The sequence below is a fragment of the Microcaecilia unicolor genome, chromosome 6 (assembly GCF_901765095.1).
Source record: "Microcaecilia unicolor chromosome 6, aMicUni1.1, whole genome shotgun sequence".
Classification (NCBI taxonomy): Eukaryota; Metazoa; Chordata; class Amphibia; order Gymnophiona; family Siphonopidae; genus Microcaecilia; species Microcaecilia unicolor.
Window position 1 is genome coordinate 310,117,578 of NC_044036.1, and position 15,228 is coordinate 310,132,805.

Sequence of the window (15,228 nt, forward strand, 5' to 3'; positions counted from 1 at the left end):
CTTAACACAGGTTAACGCAGGACTGATTGAATGCGGCATTTCGTAGAGCTTTTTTTAAAATTGCAGGTCGTGTTCCCATTAGCACAAGGTACCTGCAAAGAATTAATGGGGGAGCACTTACCACCTCCTAATTAGGAAGCGCTAAGTATTCCCATTAACTCTGCGTTTTCTGGTCAGCATGCGAGAATTGTAACACACTAGTCGGATAATGCAGGAATCTCCAACCATTCAGTGGAGGTCCACCGAGGCGGAGGAACACTGAGATCCCACGACAAAATAACAGGAATACAAAAGGAGTGGGGAAATAGACCAGTCTAACTAGAAACAAACGAGGAGACTTCAATCGATGGTAGACAGTTTATTGATGAAGACTCGACGCAGTACCGTGTTTCGGCTGCTGACTTGCTTCAGGAGTCTTTATATAAAATACGTAAAAACATCAAATGGTCAACAAATGTTGGTACAAGAAGATGGAGAAATATGGTCTTTAAAAAGATCTTTTAAAAAATAAATCCGTGGATTCTGAGTAAGGTGAGCTGTGTACCATCAACTGAAGTCTCCTCGTTTGTTTCTGGTTAGCCTGGTCTATTTCCCACTCCTTCTGTATTCCTACTCTCCAACCTTGAAACACTCCCTCCAAAAAATATTTCTAAGAAAATCAGTAACACTCAGCCTAGTGCACACAAACAGATAAAATACAGCAAAATGCTTAAGGTGGTCTGATATAGCCTTTTGGTGTAGGAGAGGTAGGGTTTGAATTGTGGCTTCCCCACCCAGCTGCTGTAATCGCTAGGCTACTCCTACTCCTAATACTACTACTTATCATTTCTATAGCGCTACTAGACGTACGCAGTGCTGTACACTTGAACATGAAGAGACAGTCCCTGCTCGACAGAGCTTACAATCTAATTAGGACAGACAAACAGGACAAACAAGAGATAAGGGAATACTAAAGTGAGGATGATAAAATAAGGACTCCTCTGATTGGCCTTTATGTGCATATTTTTACATGCAGCAAGTAGAGGCGCTTTCACTGGCAATGTTGAAATCTGCAAGTTAAATAGTGTTAGCAATATTTTTGGGTTTCACATATATTGTTCCAAGATTTTATCCTGGCATGATGGCAAATTGCCAGTTGGTGTTTAGTCATGAACAATGTTCACTCTAATTTTTGCCGGCCCATGTGCGCATGAAAAACATTTTCCCCCTGATATTCAAAACCACTTAACTGGTCAGGAATGGCACTGGACCGGTTAAATGATACTTAGCCAGTTACCTGGTGATATTTAGAGGGAGATAGCCGACTATCTCCTGCTGAATATCCATGGTCAGCGGACTTTCAGCACCAGTTCAACGGTCAAATTTGACCACGTGAATAGCCGGTATATCTTTGGCTGGTTTGAACTTAATTGGCTAGCGCTGAATATCATCTTGGCTGGTTACATTCAAACCAGCCAAAAATAAACCGGATATTCAATGCCGGTCACTAGAAATGGCCTGGCATTGAATATCCGGCATCATCGCCAACCGCGGGAGTTAGCCAGGCTAACTCCTGCAGTCTGAATATCGGACCCTTTGTGTTTCATTTTTCAGCCTCGACTCAGTGTCTCTGGTATAGCCTATGTCAGGGGTTCCCAACCTTTTTGGGTTCACAGCATTCTTAGTGTTTGAGCAATTTTTTGCGGCACCCTCCTCCACTCCTCCCACACCCCTGGCCACTTGGGTCTCTGCACCCTCCCTGGCCACATAGGTCTCCCTTTTCCCTGCAGCCCCCACTTCTCAGAAAGTCTAGCACACCATTCCCTGCAGCCCCTCTCCTCCTATAAATCCAGGACACCTCTGCCTTCCACAAATCCAACATCACTCGCTACCTTCCTTCCTGCAGGTCCAGGATCACTACCGCTTGCTTCTCCTTCCCCTGCCGCCGCTGCAATGCTTGCAGCTTACATTTTCGGGCCATCCGCGATTCACACAGGCAGGCACTCCAAATCTTCCCACTCTGCCGCGTCTGGCCCTCTCTGATGCAATCTCTGATGCAACTTCCTATTGTGAGGGCCGGACGCGGTAGAGGGAAGTCCTCGCATTGCCTGTGTGAATCGTGGACAGCCCGAAAATGTAAGCTGCAAGCACCGCAGCGGCGGCGGGTGAAGAATCAGAAAGTGGCAGATTCCGGACCTGCGGGAAGGGAAAGTAGGGAGCGATGCTGGATTGTGGGCGGTGGGAGGGAGGTCAAGATTTGCTGCGGCGCCACTGAGAGTTCGCTGTGGTGCACAGGTTGGGGAATGCTGGCCTATATTAACAATAAAGAAAGCCAGCAAAAATGTTATGTGCACAATTGCTAGGCATGTGCACTCTCTGTGCTGTGTGTGTGAGCACACAATCACAGCGTAGAGGGAACACTGATTCATGAAAGATTATAACCTGTGCAGAGTGGCAGATGCAGCTCTGGCTGACTGGGCAGACTGGATGGACTGTGCAGATCTTTATCTGCCATCATTTACTATTACTGTGTTTTACAATTGAAGGAGATTTGCACTTCCCCACATACTTTTGAAACCTTTTGAAAATTCAAATGTATCCGTGTAACTTTTCATGGGAAACCTGTGTGTGCTGAGTGTAAATATGTAAACATACTGGGTATCTCCTGCTGAATATTCCCAGTTAGCTGCAAATAACTGCACACCGCCTTGGGTGAATCTCTTCATAAAAGTGGTTAATAAATCCCAATTAATTAAAACTATTTAACCGGTCAGCAACCATTTTTGACTGGTTAAATAGCGCTGAATATCAGGAGGGGTGTTGGTCATTAGAGTTTGTTGACTGGGGTAAGAGATTTCTTCTTAGGCTCTGCTGAGTTTGTCACCATCAGAATAAAATTTGTTCCTGTTTTCTAACAGACTTTTCAAAACCTTGTTTTATCTAGGAAAGGTGCTTTTGGAGACCATTCAATAAGAGCCTGGTAAGATATTTTGACAGTAAGAGTTTTGGGACCAAGAATCAGTGGTGGCTATCAGTTCATTAAAGTTATTCCAGCTACTTCCGGTGGAGCTGCCGGCCAAGATGGCCGCCGCAAGAGAGAGCTCCAGCTAGCTGCGATCGGGGACCCCACCAAAACGAGATAAAATAACTCCCAGAGTCGGCGGGTTTGCTTCCCCTCTCCTCCGGAAAATGCAGTGGCACGATGGAGACCCGTAAACCCCGATACGGGGGAAGAAAAGGACAGAAAGGGCGAGGAACAGATCGACGACGGACGTCCGCCCACGTGGTAGTATAGCGCCGAGAAAAGAGCGCTGAAAACCGCAAGCTGAGAAATCTTTTAACCAGGCATAAAAGTGAGTAAAAGAACTCGGCGAAATTAACGGCGAAACGAAGGGGGAGAGGGGGGGCGTGCCGCGAGACACGGAGGAAACAGCAAACACAGCCCCGAATGGCGATTACGAAGCAGAATGTAAAAAGCTCAGAGAATGTAAAGAACTAAATAAAGAGAATCGTAAATAGCTCTCCACACCAGCGCAATAGCCAGCAAAATCGGAAGTCTGGGTCTGGGCTAAAAATTTGGACTAACACAGCAGTGAGTCACGAGGCTCCCCAAAGTAGTCGGTTAAAGAAGTGATATCAACAAACTCCACAGACAGATCAAACTGTGGTTATCCCCAAAAATTGTTTGTATGGCGACTAGAAGTACAAAAAAAGAGCTGGAGAAGGACAAAACTAAGAGTGGAGGACCAAAAATGTCGGAGAAAAATCCGCCTCCATCGCCGCCAGTGAGCTCGGTGTGGGCCTCAGAAATAGTAGCAGAGGTGAGGATGGCGGTAGAGGAAACCATGAGCCACAAATTACAACAAATAATTGATAAGCTTGATGGCATGGACCAAAGGTTTACTACATTTACTAATGAACTCCAGGAGGTCCAGCAGCGGATAGGTGACGTAGAAGATGCCTCACAGGAAGCCTCCAAATCTATTGAACACCTTCAAAAAACGGTGTTAATTTTAGAAGAGAAAGTGGATGATTTGGAAAACCGTTCGCGTAGAAATAATCTCAGACTGATAGGCATACCAGAGTCAATACCAGATGCAGATCTGAGAGACTTTTTGGAACCCAGGCTCGTTAAGCTATTGCCAACTCAGAGCACAGGGGGACAATTGAAGATAGAACGGGCGCATCGTCTGGGGCCGAGGAAGGAGGCAAATGCACGCCCGCGCGTGGTCATACTGAGACTTCTTAATTATCAACATAAGATGGAGATTCTAGCAGCTCTTCGGAAAGGAGGAACGTTGGAAGTGGAAGGACAAAAGATATTATGCTTTCAAGACTATTCCACTAAAGTGTCCTTCCAACGTAAGCAATTTTCACCCATTTGCGGGCAACTACACAAAATGCGGATAAAATTCAGCTTACTATATCCGGCTAAACTCAGGATTCAACACAATGGGACAGTGAGAATCTGTGACACGGTAGAAGCCGCTCAAGTACTGGTGGACCGCCTGGAGAGAGACAGTTCGGAAGCATCAAAGGACACATGAGTGGAAAACCCGAGATTCCTCAATGGGAGTGACATTGCTGAACGACAAGGAGCAGCGAGAGATAGAAGATCTGTAACTATAACTGCTGTGATTACTAAAGTTAGTTTTGATACTGTTATTTGATGTTATCTAAGGGGGGCTGTGAAATTTAAGGGGGAGGGAGGTAATACGTAACATAAGCAAAAAGAAGGGGTGGGGTCCCTGATCGGTAGCACGGAGGCAGACAGCACATTTGGTGCTGTTCAGACTTGGGGAAGGGGGGAAGACGGGAGGATGGGGGAGGGGAAGGGGGGAGGGAGGGAGGGAGGGTAGAGGGAAGAATAGGTATCTTAGGGCAGAAAGGGGGAAGGGCAACATAAGGAATTCACAAAGAGCTTCAAAAGGAGGGGAATCTAGAGAATTCTTACAATATCAGAAGTGGGAGGGGTATAGGCTGGGAGACCCCTCCTACATACAGAGAGATAATTGCCAGGTACTTAAAAAATGCTTGAGGATATGTGATGGTCCTTAAGGTGGTGACATGGAACGTGGGAGGTATCTCATCACCGATTAAAAGGCAGAAGATCCTCCAAGCACTCCATAAGCAACAGGTGTCAGTAGCAATGCTTCAGGAAACACACTTAACAGCCAAAGAACACGAGAAATTATGTCGATGGTGGGTAGGATCATATTATGACTCACCAGCACAGGGGAAAAAAGCAGGGGTAATAATACTGATCAAGAAAGGGATCCATGTCATTACACATAAGATCATAGCAGATAAAGAAGGCAGATATGTGTTGGCACATCTGACAATAGAACGTCAACCCATGGTATTGTGCAATGTCTATGCCCCAAACACTTATAATAAAACATTTTATAAAAAACTTCTACATCACCTAACAGGCCTAGAAGGAGTCCCCCTGCTGTTAGGGGGAGATTTCAATGAAGTAGGAGACCCCAACTTGGACAGGTCACATGGGGATAAAAAGAGGAGAGCGGGAGCAGAATCTAGAGGAATTGGGCTACTGAGTGGGGTCCTTGACCTGGTGGATGTGTGGAGAACCTTGCACCCATTGGAACGAGATTACACCCACCTGTCCCGGGCGCACGACACCATGTCAAGGATCGACTACATTTTTATCTCCCGTTCCCTATTTACAAAAATTCGCAAGGCAGAAATAGGACCCATAAAAATATCAGACCATGCAATGGTAATGGTTTTATGGGAACCCACAGAGAGTAAGGCTAGCACATACCAATGGAAGTTCCCTATAAGGTTATATAAAGACAGAAAATTTCGGGAATTTATACTAGCTAAATACAGACAGTATCAAGACACTAATCAGGAGCATAGGGCGGCCCCCATATTATACTGGGACACAGCAAAGGCAGTGTTAAGGGGTGAGATTATTGCGTATACTAGCCACCAGAAAAAGACATGGGAAAAGGAATTGCAAAGGTTAGAAAAAGAAATCACCCGCTTGAGACGCGAGTATGGACGCCATCATGATATTCGACTGAAAGTTAAGCTTTTAGAAATGCAGCAAACACTGAATGAAAGAATACACGATAAAACACAAAAAAATTATATGTATTATAGGTACCAATTATACAAATATGCAAATAAAAGTGGTAGGATGATGGCCAGGATGGCAAACCCAAGACAAGGAAATTATAAGATAAACGCGTTATACTCTTCAGAAGGGGTGTTAGAAAACAAAGATGATTGTATAAATCGTATCATGCAAAAATATTATCAGAGGCTTTATGCCTTACCTGACCCGCCCCCGATGGATAGTGAGATATACCTGGCGGGACAGGAACTCCCGCAGATGGACACACAAAGTCTGGCCATGCTAAATGCTCCCATGTCAATAGAGGAGGTATCATGGGCAATACAGCAAGCGCCACTAGGGAAGGCCCCAGGCCCTGATGGATATAGGGGAGAATTATATAAATTGATGAAGGAGGAAATAGTAGAACCCCTTACCGCAATGTTTAACATGATAGTGCAAGAGCAACGAATGCCCACGTCATTGCGAACAGCACAGATTATAGTACTCCCAAAACCAGGAAAAGATGTACAAAAGCCTGAATCATATAGACCTATTTCGCTACTAAATTTTGAAGCAAAATTGTTTGCAAAAGTCTTGGCAAATCGCTTGTCCCGAATATTACCAGATGTTATAGAAGAATCACAGGTAGGGTTTGTACAGGGCAGAACTATTACTAAAAATGTAAGAAAGATATTGGTAACATTAGAGGAGGTATTTACAAAGGACACGCCCTCAATATTAGTAAGTTTTGATGCCGAAAAGGCGTTCGATAGGGTGGTCTGGGATTTTTTATTTGGCATACTAGATGCATATGGCATAAGAGGATTATTCCAGGACGCAATCAAAGCATTATATTATCTCCCACAGGCCCAGGTATGGGTTAATGGAATATTGTCCCCATCATTCTCTGTCCATAGGGGGACCAGGCAGGGATGCCCCCTGTCACCTTTACTGTTTGTGTTAACGCTAGATCCACTGCTTAGAGATATCCAACGCAACCCTGATGTGCAAGGAGTCAAGGTTGGCACAGAAATTTTTAAAATAGCTGCCTTCGCTGACGATCTGCTGGCTCATGTAATTTCTCCAGAGACATCACTGAAGGCGCTATTAGAATGTATGGCAGAGTATGGGGATTTCTCTGGCTTTAAGCTAAACCTGGAGAAATCAGAAGTATTAAGTAGGAAAGAGGATCAAATGGGAGAGTGGCACAGACAGCTGCCATTGAGGAGGGCAGGGGAATCCTTTCGATATTTAGGGGTGCAATTAACTATGGATACTACCATTCTGTACAGGATAAATATTGAAAAGCTGCTACAAGATACCAAAAGGGTTTTGGAGAGATGGAATTACCTGCCTTTATCATTAATGGGCAGAATAAATCTCTTCAAAATGGTCATATTCCCGAGATGGCTCTATATCTTACAGGTGTTGCCAATACATATATTGAGTAAAGATTTAAGGAAATTAAATAGGATGTGTCGGCAATTTGTGTGGGGGGGAAAGAAGTCTAAACTACGATTTGAATACTTATACGATGGATGGGCTCAGGGTGGATTGGGCTTCCCCTGTATTAGACGTTACAATCAGGCATGTCTTTTAAGACACATCAGGGATTGGATATTTAACACACATCAACACACGCCAACTAACTGGGAGCGTGCATTCTTTGACCCATGGCACTTGAATTTTCTTCTGCAGGCAAAAACAAAGAGTTTGCCAACTACATGCAGAAGCAGTATATTGTTGCAACCATTGCGACGCGCTTGGCAGTCTATTATGCATAACTGGGGACAAGACCCTAATGTTAGTGACCAACTTCCAATACAGGGAAATAGGGACTTCCCCCCCGGATTGGAGAAAGGGGTAATGGCTAGATGGTCGGAAATGGGAATCACTCTATTAGAACACTTAATGAATGAAGAGGGGAATCTGCATAGTTTTCAGGACCTGCAGCAGAGGCAGGTACTGGCCCAGAGGGATTATTATACATATAGACAATTGCATCATTACTGGCACAGTTTAGATCAGGTAGCCCTGGGCACAAAACTGGGTCAGAAGGTGCGGGAATTCCTGGAAGGGGACGCACACGGACAGGTATCAATATCGAGCCTGCATAAAGCCTTGGTTCCACTTGGACCCACCAGAACATATGAGAAGCTCAAAGACAAATGGAGCAAAGACTTGGGATATGAGCTGAAGGGAATAAATTTTGCAAAACTAATTGGAAGCATACCTGGACAGGTGGGGGGGGCAGAACTACAAGAGAGTCAATTCAGGGTTATTCACCGAGGCTATATAACACAATCTCAGGCTGTAAGGGCGGGATGGAGCTCTGAATCTCAATGCCTTAAGTGCCACAGAGAGAAGAATACATTCTTGCATGCATTTTGGTGGTGTGCTAAAATAAAAATATTCTGGAGAGCGATACAGGAGTACCTAGAACAACTATTGGGACAAAGGTTACACCCCTCTTGGAGAGGAGTACTTTTGAATAAAACTAACGCATATGGGGTATCGGATAAAAATTTAGAGGTATTTTTATGTAAAGCATTTGCAGTGGGCAAAAAATGTATATTGAGACATTGGATGCAGGTAGAACCACCATCTGTATGGTTATGGAGGAATAAGCTACATGAGCTAATGCTGTGGGAGGCAAGGGAAGCATATGACAACTTGAGGAGAAGAAAGAAATTTCTTAATGTTTGGAATCATTATTTACAAAATATATCCCACAAAGCCAGAAGTGCTGTACTTAACAGGCTGGGGGCGATATAATGAAACCAGAAGCCCACGTGTAAGCAATTAAAGACTAGGCAAGGTTTGATGAGAATGTTAGTAGGAATCATAAAGCTCAAATTCAGAGGTTGTTGCTTCTCATTTTCTGGGAAGGGGGGGGGGGGGGGGGGGGGGGGAGGCAGTAAATGTTTTAAAAAAGGGATGGGATAGGCATGTTGTAAGTTATGATGTTAATATAGAAATATTGGAAAGGATATAAAATGTAAACATTTCATGCTTGAACTGGAGTATGTCCATCAATAAAACCCGTTTATACATAAACAAATCAATAATACACAGAGTAAAACAAGAGACATAATTATTGGAGATTAATATAAAAGTTTATTGGCTATGCAATTGTCTTGTAATTGTACAGGACCACGTTCATGAACACTTAAGAAGGGAAGGAAGGGGGGGAAGTTTGGAGGGGGCCTAGATGATAGAAGTTTTAAGTTCATTAATAGATGACGGGATTATTTGTTATTAGATTTATACTGATGGATACAGAACTGTCTACCATGTAATCTCATCAATAACAATTGTTGAAATATTAAAAGTTAAACATAGAGCACAGTAAAAGGGGGGAGGGGATAAAAGCTATATAAAAATTTGATGACTGTACGCAATACTGTATTATTGAAATGTTACTTCGTTGAGTTCTGTAAAATTGCATTGATGCCGCCATGTTAAGGTGGATTTGTACTTTTTGACTTGTCATCAATAAAAACCGTTGAAACATAAAGTTATTCCAGCTGATATTCAGCCAGCAACGGTCAGCGATTTGTTTTTTAAACGCTGACCTTCGCTGGCTAATTTAGCCCCAGATATCCAGTGTCGGAAGATAAGCGGACACCAATACTGAATAATATCCAGGGTTAAATTGTCCCTCAGTGCCACCAGAGCTTAGGCAGCTTATCTGGCCGATATTCAGACAGGGCCTACATAAGACAGTTTTGCGGGCCCTAAATATGAGCAGGAACCCACATAACTTTTTTTTTTTCAGTTCTCCGTCCTTCCCACCCCCCAACTACTATTACCTTTGCAGAATATACAGAAATCCATAGTAATCAGAATGGGGTGGGCCCCTAGACCCTGGCCACATCAAAATATTACTCTTACTAGTGACTCCCCACTCTCGAAGCCTGGCTTCTTTCTATCTCTGTCTCTCTCCTTTCCTTTCTGCCTGGCCTGGGACCTTCCCTGTGCCATGTCCTGCCTGTTCTTACACCACTTCCTGTTTTCAGAGGATATGAAAGAGGAACGGTCACAGGCCAGTGGAGATAGCGTGTTTTTAGCACTGTAGCTGCCAGCCTGAGGCAAATTTGGAAGGCCATTGGGGGGGGGGGGGGGGGGTGGAGTATTGTCCCCATCCCACAAAATCAGACCATCTCCAGTCCAGAAATAGACCATCTTCTTTCTCTGGCCACCACTGACCTGCCCAACAACAAACATCTCTCTCTCTCTCTCTCTCTCTCCTCTTTCTCTCTCTCTTTTTTTCTATCTTTCTCTCTCTCTCTTCTTCTCTCTTTTTCTCGTGAGCCCACCTGTCATTGGAAATTGTGTGGCAATCTGGTGTTATCCTCCTGTTCAACACTGAGCTTTTCACTGACCTACAGTGCTAAACAGCGGCGTACCGAGGGAGGGGTGGTCCGCCCCGGGTGCATGCTGCAGGAGGGGTGCAGGGAGCAGCTACGTGGCTGTCGACTCTGCCAGTTCCCTGCTCCCTATGCTGTAACTTTCTGTTCTGGGGCAGAGGAAGCAGGGAACCAGCAGAGCCCACAGCCACACAGCTGCTTCCAGCACCCCAGCAGGTAAGAAGAATGCACCAAGTGTTGTGGGGGGGACACTGCACCCATGGGGGAGGGGGGTTGTGTGCAGCAGCAATCCGCCCCGGGTGGCAGCCGACCAAGGAACATTACTGGTGCTAAACTCCCCAAACTGTACTTATAAACCTTTTTGGAGTTTTGAATTTCTGCACCTTCGTACTATTTAGTTGATTGTATGGAAATTAATGCTAGATTCTCAGCCTTCCCTTATCTAAAGAACTGAAACATGTAGACTTTTCCATGGAGTCCTGAAAAAGTTAAGCAAAGCACCAGTCGTTGCAGTTAAAATGAAACTCGATATTCAGTTCTGGTACCCAGATACCAGCCAACACTGAGTATTCAGGGGTCAATATTTAGTCCATTGTGTTAAACAGCTTGTGGGCCAAGTTAACTGTGGATAGTCAATGCCCAGGCATGTCCAGCCTCTGGCATTCAATATCAAATTTAGTGAGGCAACCTGGAAGTTAACTGCCTACCAGCTGATAGCCAAACTGGTGCCCAGTTAATCTGGTGGATAAAGTTATGCAGCCCTTTTGCTGTTTTAACTTTGTCCACATCCTTGACAGGTTAATGGACTGAATATCGCTGCTAACTGGCTAAGTAGTGGCTCGGCCCAAACTCTGCACCCGGACCACCCCTAACCTATACGCCGATGATCAGAAGCAAACTCAGGTGCTAGAGCTATTTGCGCCATACTAGCGCCTGCGTTTGCTATGGTCCCATGATCAGAGCCCGCAAGCACGTGGAACAAATGCGCTCTGAACGCAACTAGCATGCAAATGCATGCAAAACAGAGCTCTTAGCACAAGAAACATGCAAATTCATTCTAAACATATTCCTCCCCAGTGATCAGCGAGCCAATCCTACGCCAGCTTGGAGCTGGTGTTAGGGTTTACAGACCATTGGGAACGAATGGTGAGCCCTGTCCAGCATGCATGCTAGCAGCCCCCCCCCCCCCCCACAGGAGCAGGAACCCCAACCCCCCCCCCCCCCCACACACACAAAGCAACACAACTCCCCCCACAACTCCCCCCCGAACACAAGTTCAAGGGGGCTGGAGATCCTGTAGGTCTCCAACCCCCCCCTAGCATCACCCCAAGTAAAGCCATAGTGGGCTGCGAATCAAGCCCCCCCCCCCAACCTGGTGGTCTAGTGGCCCTCTTCCCTGCCCCCTACCTTTGTTGGAGGAGGAAGGTAGACCCCCTCCTCTTCCAGCAACGCCACCTCCCTCCTCCAACAAAGGTATGGGGGCAGGGAAGAGGGCCACTAGATCACTAAGTTGGGGGGGGGCTTGATTCGCAGCCTACTGGGCCACCAGGGCTTTACTTGGGGGGATGCCATGGGGGGTTAGGGAGCTGGAGACCCACCAGATTTCCAACCCCCACTGAACTTGTGTCAGGGGGTCAGGGGGACCTCCAGCCTCCATGTTTCTGGCTCCGGGTGGGGGTACTAGGCCACCAGGGCCATGCTGTTTGGGGTCTGATGGTCCCATGGACCTCCAGCCCCTGTGTTTGATGTGTGGGCTTTTGACAGCCCAGATCTGTCAAGCAAGTGCAGGAGGATTCAGGCATAATCCTCCTGCACTTTACCCTATGATCAGAGATAATAGCACACATAAATTTGCATGTTATTATCTCTGATCATAGGGGCGGTAAAGCCCCGCACTGTTCCAGCGCTATTTTTAGAGCACTGTTTAGAACAGCACGAGGCTTTTGATCATTTGGGCACTAGCCAGTCAGAGTCGAATATCAGTGGCCAGCCAGCTCAGCGGGGTTTAACTGGGCAGGAGAGATCCCTTTGAATATTGCCCTCCAGTTTCCACTCTGATCTAGAAATGCTATTCAGTTAGCAGCATATTCAGACCTCTATTGCATAGCAAACCTGATAAAGTTAGGACAGACATTTTGCAGTTCTAACTTTATCTGTCAGTCTGAATATGGCTGTTAACTGGATAACCACCGTTCTGCCAAGCTCCATGCCACTGAATATCCCTCTTGTCAGCACTTATACAGTTACCAGCTCCTGCTAACTGGATAAGTGCTCTGCTTCTTTTGCTTGCTTGGTTAGATTAAAGGGCTTTTAAAATGTCTTTGTGTGATCTCTCTCATGCTTTTGTCTTCTGTTTCTAGCAGATGAAGAATTGGAAACATCCAGCAAAGAAAACTATGACTTTCCTAGCTGATACAAAGATAAAATGAGAAATGAAACTCCATTTGGTATTGAGATGGACATCGGTTGCAAAACAATTTGTGCAAGCAGAAACAAACTAATTTTGTATATACAGCCACCAAGTGGCTCCCATGCTTGACAGATGTCCTGTATCTAATTTTGAACAAACTTTTCAGGAAAGAAGATGGTGAAAAGTGAAAGAATTGACTGTGAATTCACATCTTTGTATCCCACTTGTTTAATATGTAGAAATAAATTTCGGGCAGGCAAGATGGCGACCGAGTAAGAAGTAAAAGAAGCTGCTCCATACCTACCTGCCTACTCCATTGAAATACGCCATTTCCTGAATAGCAAAATGCCTAAAAGGAGAGGCAGACAACGTGCCAGCCCCATGACACCTGTTCTGCCTATGGTTGGTAAACTGGACCGCTTCTTCGCACTGGGTGTTTTATCGGGAAATTCTTCATTGCCGGAGAGTTTGGGGAGAGGTCTGCCATTCTCCCGGCTGGAAGCTGAGACATCACTCAATCCCGAAACTAGAAATCCTCCTCCTATGCAATCAGAAGCCCCGACATCGGACCAGGAGACCCCAGATGTACAAAAATCAACGGGATCTCCAGGCACGTGTGCCGATTCAAGTCTAGAGATGCCGGCTAGCCCCGCAGTGGTTATGGCGGGTGAAGGAGGAGAAAAGGTCCCTGGAGAAAATCTTGTGACACTGGAGAGACAGCTAACAATGGCTTCTACCTCCGAGACAGGTTTACAAAGTAAGTCTTTTTTGCCCAAAAAACCTGAGATAATAACTTTAGACAATATATGGGAAGCATTGTTGGGCCTGGAAGCCTCATTTTCACAAAAGTTTATGTCTTTAAATCAACAGTTTCATTCTATGTCTGAAAAAATACCAATATTGGACAATAAAGTAATAACTATGGGTAAAGATATTGAAAAAAAACTCTAATTTAATACAACATTTTGAACAAATCCAAGTTAATATGATTAAAGAAAGCCTTTAACTACAAAATAGAATTGAAATCTTGGAAAACTATCAACGTTCAAATACCCTAAGGTTAACAAATTTTCCAAAGCAACCTTCAATTTCACCTCTTCTCACTTTTAAAAAATATTTAACGGAGGTTTTGAAAATTCGTGAACAATTGTATCCTCCAATATCAAAAATATATTATATACAGCCTTTTGTAAAGAAACCATTAGAACATGGAGAACGAGTAGATGAGCCAGTTGAAACTTTAAAAATGAACCTAACACAAACCCTTGAAGATGATAAAGTGAGATTGACAACTGCAACTCTTAAAGTAACTTTTACATTACAACCTGACAGAGTCTGGATACTGAAACAATATTTCCTTCATAGAGAACAAAATTTCCTGGATTGTAAAATAAGAATGTATCCAGATGTCTCTAAGACTACACAAAAGAAAAGACAAGAGTTTCTCAAGCTGCACCCGAAAGCTCTTCAATTGGGCGCTTTATTTTGGTTAAAATTTCCCTGTAAATGTGTCTTAAAGTTAAATTCTATCAAATATGTATTTTTCGATTCAAAACAGCTAAACTTTTTTCTGGAAGCTAAGCTAGCTCAATTACCTCTGCCATAACCAAGGACTGTGATTTCATCAACTCCGTAATAATGTATTAGCATCAATGGGCTTTCTTCTCAGTCGCCTTTTTCTATTAAGTAGATAGTGAGGGGCATAATCGAACGTCGCCGGCGATCTATTGTGGCACCGGCGCAAGAACTGTCCGGAACCGTATTATCGAAAAAGATGGCCAGCCATCTCTTTTTCAATAATACGGTTTAGCCCGGCCAAATACCTTGGATATAGTCGGGTTTAGAGATGGCTGCTTTTGGTTTTCTGTGATAATGGAAACCAAAAGCGGCCATCTGAACCCCAGCTACATCCAAGGCACCTGGTCATGGGAGGAGCTAGCATTTGTAGTGCACTGGTCCACCTGACATGCCTGGACAGCAACCGGGCACCCTTGGGGGCACTTCTACAAAGTTTAACAACATAGCCAAATTGCTCCCAGGTGCTTAGTTCCCTTCCCTTGGGTGCTGAGCCCCCCAAATACCCCCAAACCCCACTCCCCACAACTCTACACCACTACAATAGCCCTTATGGGTGAAGGGGGGCACCTATATGTGGGTACAGTGGGTTTGTGGGGGGGAGGGGCTTGGAGGGCTCAACACTTAGCACCACAAGTGTAACAGGTTGGGGGAGGGGGGGGGGGTGGACCTGGGTCTACCTGTGTGAAGTTCACTGCACCCATTAAAAACTGCTCCAGGGACCTGGGTATGACATTTGAGGCTGGCATAGAGGCTGGTAAAAAAATGTTATACAGTTGTTTTTTATGGGTGGGAAGGGGTTGGTGACC

The 15,228-nt window shown here is 44.9% G+C and overlaps 2 protein-coding genes across 2 annotated transcripts in view; both read left to right on the top strand.

Moving 5' to 3' along the window:
* The window catches only part of LOC115472553, a 133,909-nt gene extending 130,957 nt beyond the window's left edge, over positions 1–2,952 (top strand). The window contains exon 6 of the mRNA XM_030206850.1: positions 2,924–2,952. Coding sequence (XP_030062710.1) covers positions 2,924–2,952 — 29 coding nt within the window. The remainder of the gene's footprint in view (positions 1–2,923) is intronic.
* Positions 2,953–13,189: 10,237 nt separating this feature from the next.
* LOC115472554 overlaps positions 13,190–15,228 on the top strand; it is a 73,081-nt gene continuing 71,042 nt past the window's right edge. The window contains exon 1 of the mRNA XM_030206851.1: positions 13,190–13,601. Coding sequence (XP_030062711.1) covers positions 13,190–13,601 — 412 coding nt within the window. The remainder of the gene's footprint in view (positions 13,602–15,228) is intronic.